This window comes from Emiliania huxleyi (assembly GCF_000372725.1).
Source record: "Emiliania huxleyi CCMP1516 chromosome Unknown EMIHUscaffold_124, whole genome shotgun sequence".
Classification (NCBI taxonomy): Eukaryota; Haptophyta; order Isochrysidales; family Noelaerhabdaceae; genus Emiliania; species Emiliania huxleyi.
The window spans coordinates 160582-172569 of record NW_005201349.1 but is presented as its reverse complement, the minus strand read 5'-3'; the positions used below and the strand labels follow the sequence as shown (position 1 = coordinate 172569).

The window sequence follows — 11988 nt, the reverse complement described above, 5'->3', positions numbered from 1 at the left end:
GGATCAGGCATCACCACACACCCCCTGTCCCTCACACTGTCGACTCCCCGGCGGGCTCGCCATCAGCATCGTCCAAGCACGAGGTACCCGCCGCACTGACGACGCACGCACTCTCCAGAGCGCGAAGCTTCGCCTCCGTCGACTCAAACGCCGACTTCTGGCGAGCCGCGAGCCAACCCTTGTACGGAGCCTTCATCGCCTCCTCGTCTCTGGGTAGCAAGGATGGCAAAAAGGCTCCGATCGGTTGGAAGTTTGGCCACAGCTGGGGATCGCGCGGCAGCGACTCCCCGGCAGATAGCAGCTGGAGCTCCCTCGGCATGGCGTTCCAGGCTGCTCCAATCGGGGAGCCCGCTCGCAGCTCGACTGACTCCTCTCTAAGAGCAGTCAGCGCAGTCAAATCGCGGGCGGAGAACGTGGCGAAGAACTCGATGACCGCCGGTTGCGCGCCCTTTTGCGCAAAAGCACTCAGGCCCATGAGCGCACTCGTGCCGAGGTTGCGTGCCAGCGAGAGCGCAGCTGCGTTCACCTTCCCTTGCCGCTCCAGCTGCTTGAACGGGTTGACAAGCTCGAAAATGCTCGACCCAGCCCGAGAGATGCTTCCCTCGGCTGACTGACGATACGCCTCACGGAGCGTGTCGACGGGCAGGGGTAGGTAGAACTCCTGCTCAATGAGCGCCCTCTGAATCTGCTGCGCCAGCTCCTTCACGCTGGCATCGTCCCAGTTGGCAGCTTTCTCCGCCCCGAGAGAGTCCTCGATCTGCTTGCCGATGGCCCCGGCGAGCCTCTCTGCTGCGCCCACAATCACGGGGTCCTGCACCTTTTTTGTCACCTCCCACTTTTGAGTTCGGTACCGCTGTGCGTTGAAGACGTTCCACTCCTCCGAGTAGCGCGTGAAGGCAAGTTCGGGATCCGGCAGCCCGTGGCAAAAATTGGCGGTCCCAGTAAGCCCCAAGTGGTGCGCCACGGCGCCCCACATATAAACCATGTCACTCTTCTCGCGCTGTGCAATGTTGGGCCCCGACCAACCCCGCTGCGCAACCGACTCGCGGCTCGGCCTCACCAGGTTGTTGCGCGGGTTGAGCACGACCGAGCTCTCTGTGACCATGATGGGCACCGTCGCGAAGGTGAACAGGGTCTCGGCTAGGTCGTACTGGTTGATGGGCACGCCATTCTTGCGGAAAAGCGGAAACCTCTCCACCAGGTCGTGCAGATTGGGCGCGTCTGCAGCAAGGGGTAGAGGGACGAAGTAGTCCCAAAGCTCCGTCTCGTCCGGCGCCGCGGCCTCCGCGAAGACGAAGACAAAGTCGTGGCCGTTGGCCTCGAGCAGATTCCTTCCACCGATTGTGGCACGCGCAACCTCCCTCGTGAGAGGGTGGTCCCGGTCGACCCTCCAAGTCTTGGGCACCACCTCGGCGGGAGCGCCAACCCACTTCTCCCACACTTTGTCATTTGTGCGCCCGAGCGCGTGGAAGCAGCGGACCGACTCGGCGCTCATACGCGCCGAAGAGTACGGGTCGGCCCAGCTGCCCCCTTGGAGCCAATCCTGCCAGTAGAAGCCCGTCTCGTCGTACCGTGCCAGCGCCCCTTTTGGCGTGGTGGTGCGCGGATTCACCTCGAGCACTTCGACTGCACGCCGCACCGCAAAGCCAGACATCAGCGCTAGCCCCAGGTTGCGCACGCTCTCGCCCACGCGGGAAGACCAGGCCTGCTGGCCCTGCTCAACACGCGCATAGTCGATCTGTGAATCGTCAAACTCGAGCGAAAGGGGCTCGGTCAGATCAGAGCATGGAGCGCTGCTGCTCTCCTTGGCGCGGCGCACCCAATCCCGTACTTCCTCCACCGTCGGCGTGGCTTCCGTCGTCCCGAGGCTGCTCTTGGGAATGACGCGGACAATCTTCTTGCCGGCGGCCACGCCGTATAAAAGCGGCTTGCCGTCGGGCGCACTCGCCACCACGTCGAGCATCGGGTCTCCTATGAAGTGGCCCTCGCTAATTATCTGACCCCACGGCCCTTCTGGCTTGAACGGCGGTTCTTGCAGCGTGTCGTACTGCCGCCACGCTGCAATGGACTCGGCAGAGTATGTCGGCAGGCGAGGCACAGTATTCCTCAGCGAAGCGCGTGCGGTCCTCTTCGGCTGTAGCGCCACAGGGGCATCTGCACCATCGTCGAACGCGCTGGCATCGGTCGCTTCCAAAATCGGCGGAACGGACATCTGCGACGCACGATGCCGCAGGAATCCGCGGCCAGCTGTGACCCGAATGGCGCCCAGCTCGGCAATGCCGCCCGCCAGCACCAGGAGCCCGGTGGCGGAGCGCAGCGACCACATATACTGCGATGGTACCGAGGGGTTCGAGAAGATGCTGGGCGCCGCTTTGCGGAAGTTGCGCATTTACGAATCGCGGGCGGGCGCCGGGTTTGGCTTTCTTTTCCCTACGTCTTAGGCACAACAACACTGGGCACGGAGAGGAAAATTCTTTTTGTCGAAGAAAGGAGAATTCTTTTTTCTGAAAGCCTCGGGGTGTTGTGGGCAGCCACACTTCTCTGCACACTCGCCCGGGCGGCGCGCCTTCGGCAGCAACAAATCATACATGCACCTCATGCCGCTCGCGCCCGCGCTCACCCAGTCTACTCCTCAACGCACAGCCGTCATCGGCGGCGGCATTGCCGGCCTGGCGTGCGCCCGCCGGCTGCAGCAGCTCGGCCACGAGGCCGTTTGCTTCGACACGGGGAAGCACGCTCCTGGCGGGCGCTGCTCCTCACGCACCTGGCCTGGCGGAGCGACGGTGGATCATGCCGCTCAGTACGCGACCGCCCGCTCGGCCAGCTTCAGCGCTCTGATGAAGGAGCTGGAGACCGAGGGGCTGGTCAAGCAGTGGCCGGCACGAGTTGTTGCCCTGGAAGGAGGCGCTGCTGCTGTGCCAGTCGAGGGCGACGCCGTGCGCTACGTGGGCGCGGACGGCATGGGCGGCATCGCGGCGGCGCTGGCGCGCGGCCTCGACGTGCGTCAGGACGTGTGGGTGCCGCCCAACGGAGGCATCACGTACGAGAGCGACGGGATGTGGCGTCTGCGGCTGCCCAGTGGCGCGGGCGACGACTGTCGCTTCGACGCGGTCGTGATTGCGCACAATGGAAAATGCGCGGAGCGGCTGACCTCGAGCGTGCCGGCGCGCGACGTGCACTCGCTCCTCCGCACTCGCTTTGCCGCTTCGCTGCCCGGCGGAGGGCGCGAGGGCGGCGGCGTCTTCACGCTGAACTCTGTCTACTCGCTGGCGTTCGAGGCGCCGGCCGGGGTGATGCCCTCCGACTTCGACGCGGCGGAGGTGCGCGGCGGCCCGCTGCGCTGGCTGGCAAACAATGCCGCAAAGTACGCTCCGGCCGACGGGGGCGGCGAGGTTTGGACCGCCCTGAGCACCGGCGCGTTCGGCAAGGCGCACAAGGTGCCGCAGGAGCAGCTGGCCGGGACTGAGGCGGAGGCGGAGGTGACGGCGAAGCTCCTCCGCGCGGTCGAGGCCGCCGTCGGGCTCGAGCCAGAGGCGCTCAAGCCCCTCCGCACCAGGCTGCAGCTGTGGGGTGCCGCGCTGCCTCTCTGCAGGTGGGACGACCCTTACGTCTGGGGTGCGCCTCCACCGCCGCCACCGCCGCCGCGCCGCCGCCGCCGCCACTGCCGCCGCCACTGCCGCCGCCGCTGACGACCCCTTTTCGTCGCCCCGCGGGCTCACGTCCCCACCCCGCCCCTGCTGGTGGCAGACGCGGAGCACCGCATCGGCATCGCAGGCGACTGGTGCGCCGCCTCCGCCGAGCACGCGGCCACTGTCGAGGGCGCCTTCTCTCGAGGCGCTGCCCCCGTCCCCCGAGCCTTCTCCCGGAGCCTTCTCGGAGCTCTCCTAGGCGCCTTCCTCTCGGGCGAGGCGCTGGCCAACCACCTCGCCGCCACGCCAGCACAGCCCGCCGGCCTCAGCCTCGGCGCAGACGGCAGCAGGTTCGTGCCCATCGAAGGGGCATTCGGCGGCGCCCCTGGCCAGTCGTCGTGGGTGCAGCCGGCAGAGGCCGGCGGCGGGCGCGGCGGAGGGTGTGGCGGCGGCGGGCGCGGTGGCGGCGGAGGGGGAGGCAAGCGGTACTTTGCGCAGCGGCTGTTTGTGCACAATTTGCCTTATGAGTGGGGCGAGGCGAGGCTGGTGGACGAGATCGAGGCTTGCGCCGGGCGGCGCTCCGTCTCGGCGGCGCAGGTCCTCACCTCGGCGGACGGCCTCTCGCGCGGCATGGCGAAGGTGCGGATGGAGACGGCGGAGGCGGCCTCGGAGGCGGTGCGCTCCCTCGACGGCAAGACGTTGGGCGGGCGGGCTCTGCGGGTCAGCCTGGAGGAGCGGAGGGACGGCGGCGGCGGCGGCGTTGGGCGCGGCGGCGGGCGCGGGCGCGGGAACGGCGGCGGCCGCGCTGGCCGCCGCGGCGGACGCGCGTGAGTTGAGTGGGCGGGAGTCAGAGCCCCACGCACCCGACGCGCGATCCTTTTCTCTTTTTTACTCGCAAAACCACACGCCGCCGGTTCTGGCTGCGGGCTACCACGAGAGTGCAGAGTAGAGAGGGCGCTCCTTTTCGTTTTCGCGTTCTTTTTTCTGCGTGGGGGGCCGACAGATTCCGCCCAGCCCACAGCTCCCCAGCCGCGCGCCGCCCCCGCGCGGGCGCGCGCGGTCTCCTTACTCAGTAAGTGGCTCTTACGAACATACACGAAGGGGGACTGCTAACTAACAGTTTTTATTGTTTCTTTAATTCCTTGGAGTGGTGTACCTGTGCACGGGCGGGGACCTGTTCCTTTTTACCCATCTCCTAGTAGAGGTGTCCGTTTTCTTAGTTTAATATTATTTATTACCTGTGTTAGTGCCAGTGTTAAGTTGCTTGGTGGTGTTCAATGGCCGGATCCAACGAGAAGTGGTACGCTTCGAAGTCGCTTTGGTACCAAGATTGCACCTTCTTCAGCGAGGCGTGGTCGTACCAGTCTGCGAGCGATGGCGCATCCGTTTTGTTGGAGGAGCAGCTCGTGATGCAGTGCCGCTGGTCTTTTCCGGTTCCGAACTCGATCTCCTGCGGCACTCGTCCGCCTCCGACACCGGCAGGGTAGCCGACACCGAGCAGTGCTGTCCGAAGGTCCGCCGCGAGTGAACTTGTGTGGCCGATAAACTTCACCGGGTGGCACGCCAAGAGGGCAGTTTGTGGCAGAACGGGCGGGCAGTCCTGCGCGTGCAGCCAAGCTCTGAAGCGGCAGATTGGGTCCTTGTCGGGGAATGCCTCGGTGGGCGCCTGGAGGATTTTCCAGAATCCCGCATTCGACACGACCCTCTTGTACGGGTTGGTCACAAAGGCAAACGCATGCGTTACTCCCGGCGAAGGCAGTGCCGTGTGGTGATGCTGGCAGGTGGCGTTGGTCACAATGCCTTTGGTGTAGAGGTATCGGAGGACGGTGCCTGTGCCAGTATGCTGCGGCTGCACGTATGTCCAGTGGATGCCCGTCGGCGACGTCCCTTGGCAGCCGGGCAAGTAGGAGTACACGCCGAGAGCCTCGCCCACATAGCCGCCAGATCTGCAGTGGCCGCGACGCGCGACGAGCCTGCGTGCAAGCCTGCGTGCATCCCCGCTGCAAGGTGCAGCGACCCTGGCCTCGGCTGCACGCCGGGGGAGTATGCAGCGTCTACCCCCCCCACGTTTCGAGCCCGCCGTGAGCCGAGTCTCGGGCGCTGTCTTGGGCGTGGGCGCGCCCTCACCCGCGCCGGGAGCAACCAGACCTGCCTGCTGCTCAAAGAGACGCGCCGCGTGCTTGTAGACAGCCACGTCGCTTTGCAGCTTCCCTTCAACCTGCATGCAGACACACTCGTTAGAAGGCGCGCCTCAGCGGGTGCACTGAGTTGCAGCGCGCTCGCCTTGGTCCACAGGGGGGTGCCCTCGACGAGTCTGGTGCGGTTGTCGGCAGCCTTCGCTGCCTGGTTCCAAGCACCGTCACCAGTCGTGAACCTGGCTCGCAGACCCGGGCTCCCCGTGTGCGGCAGGTTGAAGTAAGTCTCAAAGCGCGTCAACGACTCGGGCAAGCGGTCGAAGAGCCCAACCAGGCAAAAGCGGCTGAGCGTGCGCTTGGCTTCCGCGAGCAGGCGTTTGGAGCCGAGCGCGTCTGCCATCGCCCACTTCTCGGGCGGGAGTGCAAGCGCAGTGGTAAGCCACCGCGATTCAAATGTGCTAGATTCGATGTAGGCTTCGAACTTCGAAGGTATCTTGCCGTAGGTTGGCTCCCAGGTGGCGGTCTGGAGGTAGTTGAAGAGCGACACCACCCGCGTCACGGGTTGTCGAAATACGGCGAACAAGCGGCAGCGCACCGTCTTGAGGAGCGGCAGGTTAATGAAGGGGAGGTCGGTCATGATGGCCAGCTTCGCGCCGCCGGACTGCTCAGCGGCTGCCGCCACCTCTGCAGCGGTGATCTCAGTTGGCTCATGCACGACCCATGGCGAGTCCTCACCGGCCACCTTGCCGCCAGCCTTGACACGCTTCCAGGTGGCCTCGGTCGGACTGGCCTGCTCGTGGATCAAGATGGTTTTGTTATACAGGAAAACGAGCAATGCCTCCATCGCTGTCCCAGCCGCCTTCGGGATGTGCCAAAACATGGGCAGACTGGGGAGGCTGGTCGGCTCTCGCAACATGAGCAGATTGTCGAGCGTTGCTGCCGAGGGCGGGCTGGCGCTACACGTGCCGGACGGAGCGCACCACGGCTCGCCAGCGAGCTGCTTCCAGCAGTCAGCGCAAGTCCATTCCATCGACTCGCGGTCCTTCTTGCGGCACAGCTGGCCTCCGTTGGGTCCGACCTCGCGTGGCCAACCCTCAGGGCATCCACGCATAGTCTCAAAGCTCGCGCTGCTTGCGACGCATTGGGCGGCGACTACGATGAGCAAGCGCGATGGCCGTACCTGCACACGGTTCGCGGACGGCAAGGCTGCATTGGTGCGGTGCTGCATATGGGCATCCCCCCTCCCACCCCGGCCCACTTGTGGTGGGACGGCCGCGAGGTGGCATGAAGGTTGCAGCGAGAAGCGGCGAGAGACTGCGAAAAGAGATACGAAGAGGCAGACTCCCCAGGGTGGGCGACGGCTAGCGCATCACACTCTCCTCTCCTTAAAATCCCTGTGTGGTGGCGGCGTGCCGTTCTCCCATCCCTCCCTTGGGTTGTGTGTTTTCTTTCTTTCTTTCACTGCACGTTTCGAGCCCGCCGTGAGCCGAGTCTCGGGCGCTGTCTTGGGCGTGGGCGCGCCCTCACCCGCGCCGGGAGCAACCAGACCTGCCTGCTGCTCAAAGAGACGCGCCGCGTGCTTGTAGACAGCCACGTCGCTTTGCAGCTTCCCTTCAACCTGCATGCAGACACACTCGTTAGAAGGCGCGCCTCAGCGGGTGCACTGAGTTGCAGCGCGCTCGCCTTGGTCCACAGGGGGGTGCCCTCGACGAGTCTGGTGCGGTTGTCGGCAGCCTTCGCTGCCTGGTTCCAAGCACCGTCACCAGTCGTGAACCTGGCTCGCAGACCCGGGCTCCCCGTGTGCGGCAGGTTGAAGTAAGTCTCAAAGCGCGTCAACGACTCGGGCAAGCGGTCGAAGAGCCCAACCAGGCAAAAGCGGCTGAGCGTGCGCTTGGCTTCCGCGAGCAGGCGTTTGGAGCCGAGCGCGTCTGCCATCGCCCACTTCTCGGGCGGGAGTGCAAGCGCAGTGGTAAGCCACCGCGATTCAAATGTGCTAGATTCGATGTAGGCTTCGAACTTCGAAGGTATCTTGCCGTAGGTTGGCTCCCAGGTGGCGGTCTGGAGGTAGTTGAAGAGCGACACCACCCGCGTCACGGGTTGTCGAAATACGGCGAACAAGCGGCAGCGCACCGTCTTGAGGAGCGGCAGGTTAATGAAGGGGAGGTCGGTCATGATGGCCAGCTTCGCGCCGCCGGACTGCTCAGCGGCTGCCGCCACCTCTGCAGCGGTGATCTCAGTTGGCTCATGCACGACCCATGGCGAGTCCTCACCGGCCACCTTGCCGCCAGCCTTGACACGCTTCCAGGTGGCCTCGGTCGGACTGGCCTGCTCGTGGATCAAGATGGTTTTGTTATACAGGAAAACGAGCAATGCCTCCATCGCTGTCCCAGCCGCCTTCGGGATGTGCCAAAACATGGGCAGACTGGGGAGGCTGGTCGGCTCTCGCAACATGAGCAGATTGTCGAGCGTTGCTGCCGAGGGCGGGCTGGCGCTACACGTGCCGGACGGAGCGCACCACGGCTCGCCAGCGAGCTGCTTCCAGCAGTCAGCGCAAGTCCATTCCATCGACTCGCGGTCCTTCTTGCGGCACAGCTGGCCTCCGTTGGGTCCGACCTCGCGTGGCCAACCCTCAGGGCATCCACGCATAGTCTCAGGCGTAAGCTCCCAGGCCGGCGCCAAAAGACGACGCCTGATCAAGGTACAATGTGAGGCGCAACGCGGTCCGCCTCTCGCCAGGCCTCGCGCGGGCGGAGAAACAACACCGAGCGTGTAGTTCCCAGCGTCGCCATCAAACCTCACGCGGAACAACCCAACCCGACCCAACCCAACCCAACCCAACAACCCACCCAACCCAAAAAGCAGGATTCTGAAGTTGGGCCCTCGCGCTCCGGGTTTCCCCTAGACGAGCGCCGGACGATAGTACCGCCTCTGTTCGCCCTGTGCATGTCAGGCCAGGCTGCAGCAGGGCACTACCAACGTGCTGCCCTGTTGCAGCCTGACTTTGCCCACTGTGCACAGTCGCCAGAGCACCACCACCGCCCGGCATCGTGTCACGGCGAGCTCCTTCTGCGCCCGCTCGCGAGGCTCTCGCGCTGGCACACTTTGGCCATCTGCTGCTCGCGTTCGGCGAGCTCTTCTCCGCACTCCTGCCACGGTGCCGTCACCACACACCTTCTGGCTGGCCTGAGCCGCGCGGGGTCGCCGGCGGGGGCAACATATCGACCTCTCTCTCTGGTGCACCACGGGCCGCAACGGCCTGCGAGCAGCGTGCGCGAGGAGGCAGTGTGCCGGCACAGTCGAGCCGGAGCATCGGGTTCTTGATGCTTCTGGGGTCAAGTTTGACCTTATGCGGCCTAATCTGCAACAATAATGCTATGCTCTCACCCAGCCTTTTGAGATATGATCCCTCAAAGTCGAATTTTCGTTTACTGGTGACCATAGTACCGTTTGTCTTGTTTGCGTTTCTTCAAACGAATCCTTTAAAGTCTCGACAATCACTCAGCTGCTTATGTGGCACCGCAGAGGCTCCCTTGGGGATGCCTGAGGCCACCCCAACCACACACTAAGCCGTACGTAGACGAATTTATCGCTACTTTTTTCGTTTACCCACATTATGCGAGTATCTGCCCCTTCTCCTGGCACCGCCCACGGCGCCTCTCTCGCAAAGCCCAGCGGGGCGGCGCGGCTGCAGCGGCAAACCGGCGCCTGTATGGACACTTGCGGCGGGCGCGGGCAATGTCGGGGCGCTGCAGCATCACTTTAGCTGAGCAGTCAAGCTACGCGCCGTGCATCCTCGGGCGGAGCTTCGGCTGCACAAATGCCGCCGAGCGCTCGCCGTCCGTGTGGGTTCGCGGATGCCGAGGCCGGTTCCTGCTGCGCGGCTGCAGTGGCAAGGACGAGACCAGCGGCAAGGATGAGACCAGCATGATCTGGTGCGGCTATCCTCCAGGTGCATCGAGCTACAACTGTAGCTGCGACGGCCGCTCCACGGCCAGCTGGCCACGTGCGCCGCACCTGCGCAGCCGAGCCGATGCGCGAGCTGCAGCGCGGCACGCGATCAACCAGGCCCCGTCGCCGAAGGCGCTCCTATTCGTGCACTTTGCCAAGTGTGGCGGCACGGCCGTCCGAGACTACCTGCTGGGGCACAGCAAGCGGGCCGGTTTCACCTTCCTGGACTACGCGCACGCCGCGGAGTTTCTGAGCCTGCACCGCGACGCGCTCGCATGGGGCGGGTCCAACAACAAGAAGGGCGACAGGGTGCTGCCCCGCGCGACGCAGTGGAACTTGTCGTCCTTCGCGGTGGAGTTCCATCACTACGCCGAGAACCATTACTGGCTCGGCGTCCTGCCGCGCCTGGGCGCGCTGCGCCGTCGGTATGCCGCCGCGGGGGGCGCACTGGTCACCTTTGCGCTCATTCGCGACCCGGCTGCGCACATGCTGTCGTGGTATCGAATGTGGCCGCCTCGGCGCAACCATCGCACGGCGCTCGTGCCGTTGAGCGAGTGGCTTCCGCTTGCTGCCGGCCTCACGACGCGCATGGCGGCGACGGGCGCGTACATCACAAAGAACCACAACAAGTTCACCAACAGCAGCTACAACCTGCCTGCCACGAGCGTGGCGGCTGGCTGGCGATCGACGCACGCCTCGAGCGTCCCATTCCAGTGTCCGCACCAGATGACCCGGCTGGCCGCCTCGCGTCTGGCGTCGATTGATATTCTCGGCGACGTGGCGAACTTGACGGCAAACATGCGCCGCGCCATGGCGTGCATGGGCTGGCCCACCCCCCGGCATGTGCCGCACGTCAGCCTGAGCAACCACCCCAGGCACGTCATGTTCGAGCAGACCAAGAGGGCAACGGTGGCTGCGCTGCACGACACCGCGTCCAGGCTGCTGCTCGCTGACGCTGCACGTTGCGACCTCCGCACGTACGCGACGCTGTGGCGCATGAAAAGGATTGCGGCCACCGGGCCGTTTGGATTCCGCGAGCGCTGCCCAAGGCGAGCAGCGCGCCACGCCGCGCCGGCCGCGAACGATATCGACCCCGGCTCCGCCCCCAGCACTCTTCCCGCACTTCTCTCCCAGGAGCGGCCTGCCGAGGAGCTCACCGCCGCCGTTACAACTGCGGCCGCGGCCGCTGCCGATGCACAGCAAATCTACTAGTCATAGCTACTGGTAGCTAGGTTATCTGTCGGTAGTATCTCTGTCTCAGCTTTTAAGAACCCCAGGCTAAACTGCCACCAGCCGCTTGGAAACCTTAAGGGGCAAAGTCGGCTTTCCCACAAAAAGGCCCTCGTGTTTTCTCGTGTTTCATGCACACTCGGACACAGCCGAGCCTCAGGCGTCCAAGTCGGGGGCGGTGGGGTAGACACGGCGCCGGAGGCTTGGCCCGGGGGCGAAGTGAGGGGCGGCGAGGGCTATCGCGAGCACCAAGGCGACTTGCGGGAATCACTGCTGCACACCAGTGGCGCCCAGTCCGACGGCCTGACGGCGACTCATGGACTTTTCACGGGGGGGGAGGCTGCCCACGTGTTGCGTGTGACCTATGCGCGTGTAGCGGTTGCCGCATCGCCAGTGTTGAAGTGAATGTTGAAGTTATCTTTCGCTGGGGGCAGCCCGGCAAGGCTACTGCGAGGCCGCAGCAGCAACACACAAATACGCCCGCCGGGGACCGATCGGCCTAGACGGCTAGCGCATGACCAGGGGAGCTGGCAGACGGTCCTCACGGACCAAGACACATAGCTGAGAGGGCACCTCCGACGCTCAGCCACCAGTAGCAGTATATCTCTCAGCTGAGCCTGGAGTTGAGGCTCGGGCCGTCACGGGAGGGGAGCACGGTTTCATCGGAACTGTCGCGCAGACACGAGCGGCAGCACGCGCCAGCGCGGTGGCAGGGGTCGAGTTGCGATCGCCTATGCGTTGAACAGAGGAGTACTGGCTCCTCTCTGCCTAGAGACTGCAGTGGCAGTGTGGAGCCGCAGCATGCCGCCCGCTCAGACCAGCCGCAGTGACTGCGCCGCGAGCGCCGTGAGCGTGTCCAGGCTGACAGACAGGCGCAGGCAGCGAGGGCCGAGCGCAGGCGCAGCGGCGCACGCAGCGAGGCACCTGTCAAGCAAGATCCGCACGCCGGGAGCGTCGCTCGGCGTGGGTTCGTTCAATTGAGGCGCGCCAGGGGAAGATTCCTGATTCTTTTTTATTCTTTTGTTTAAACTCTTTTATCGATTGAC

The 11988-nt window shown here is 64.8% G+C and overlaps 1 protein-coding gene across 1 annotated transcript; it reads left to right on the top strand.

Moving 5' to 3' along the window:
- Positions 1–2597: 2597 nt before the first annotated feature.
- On the top strand, positions 2598–4460 carry EMIHUDRAFT_109758 (hypothetical protein; the record flags this gene model as incomplete). Its single annotated transcript, XM_005789879.1, has 2 exons — positions 2598–3615; positions 3748–4460. 2 exons carry the CDS (start codon positions 2598–2600, stop codon positions 4458–4460), a joined length of 1731 nt encoding a protein of 576 aa, XP_005789936.1.
- Positions 4461–11988: the final 7528 nt, after the last annotated feature.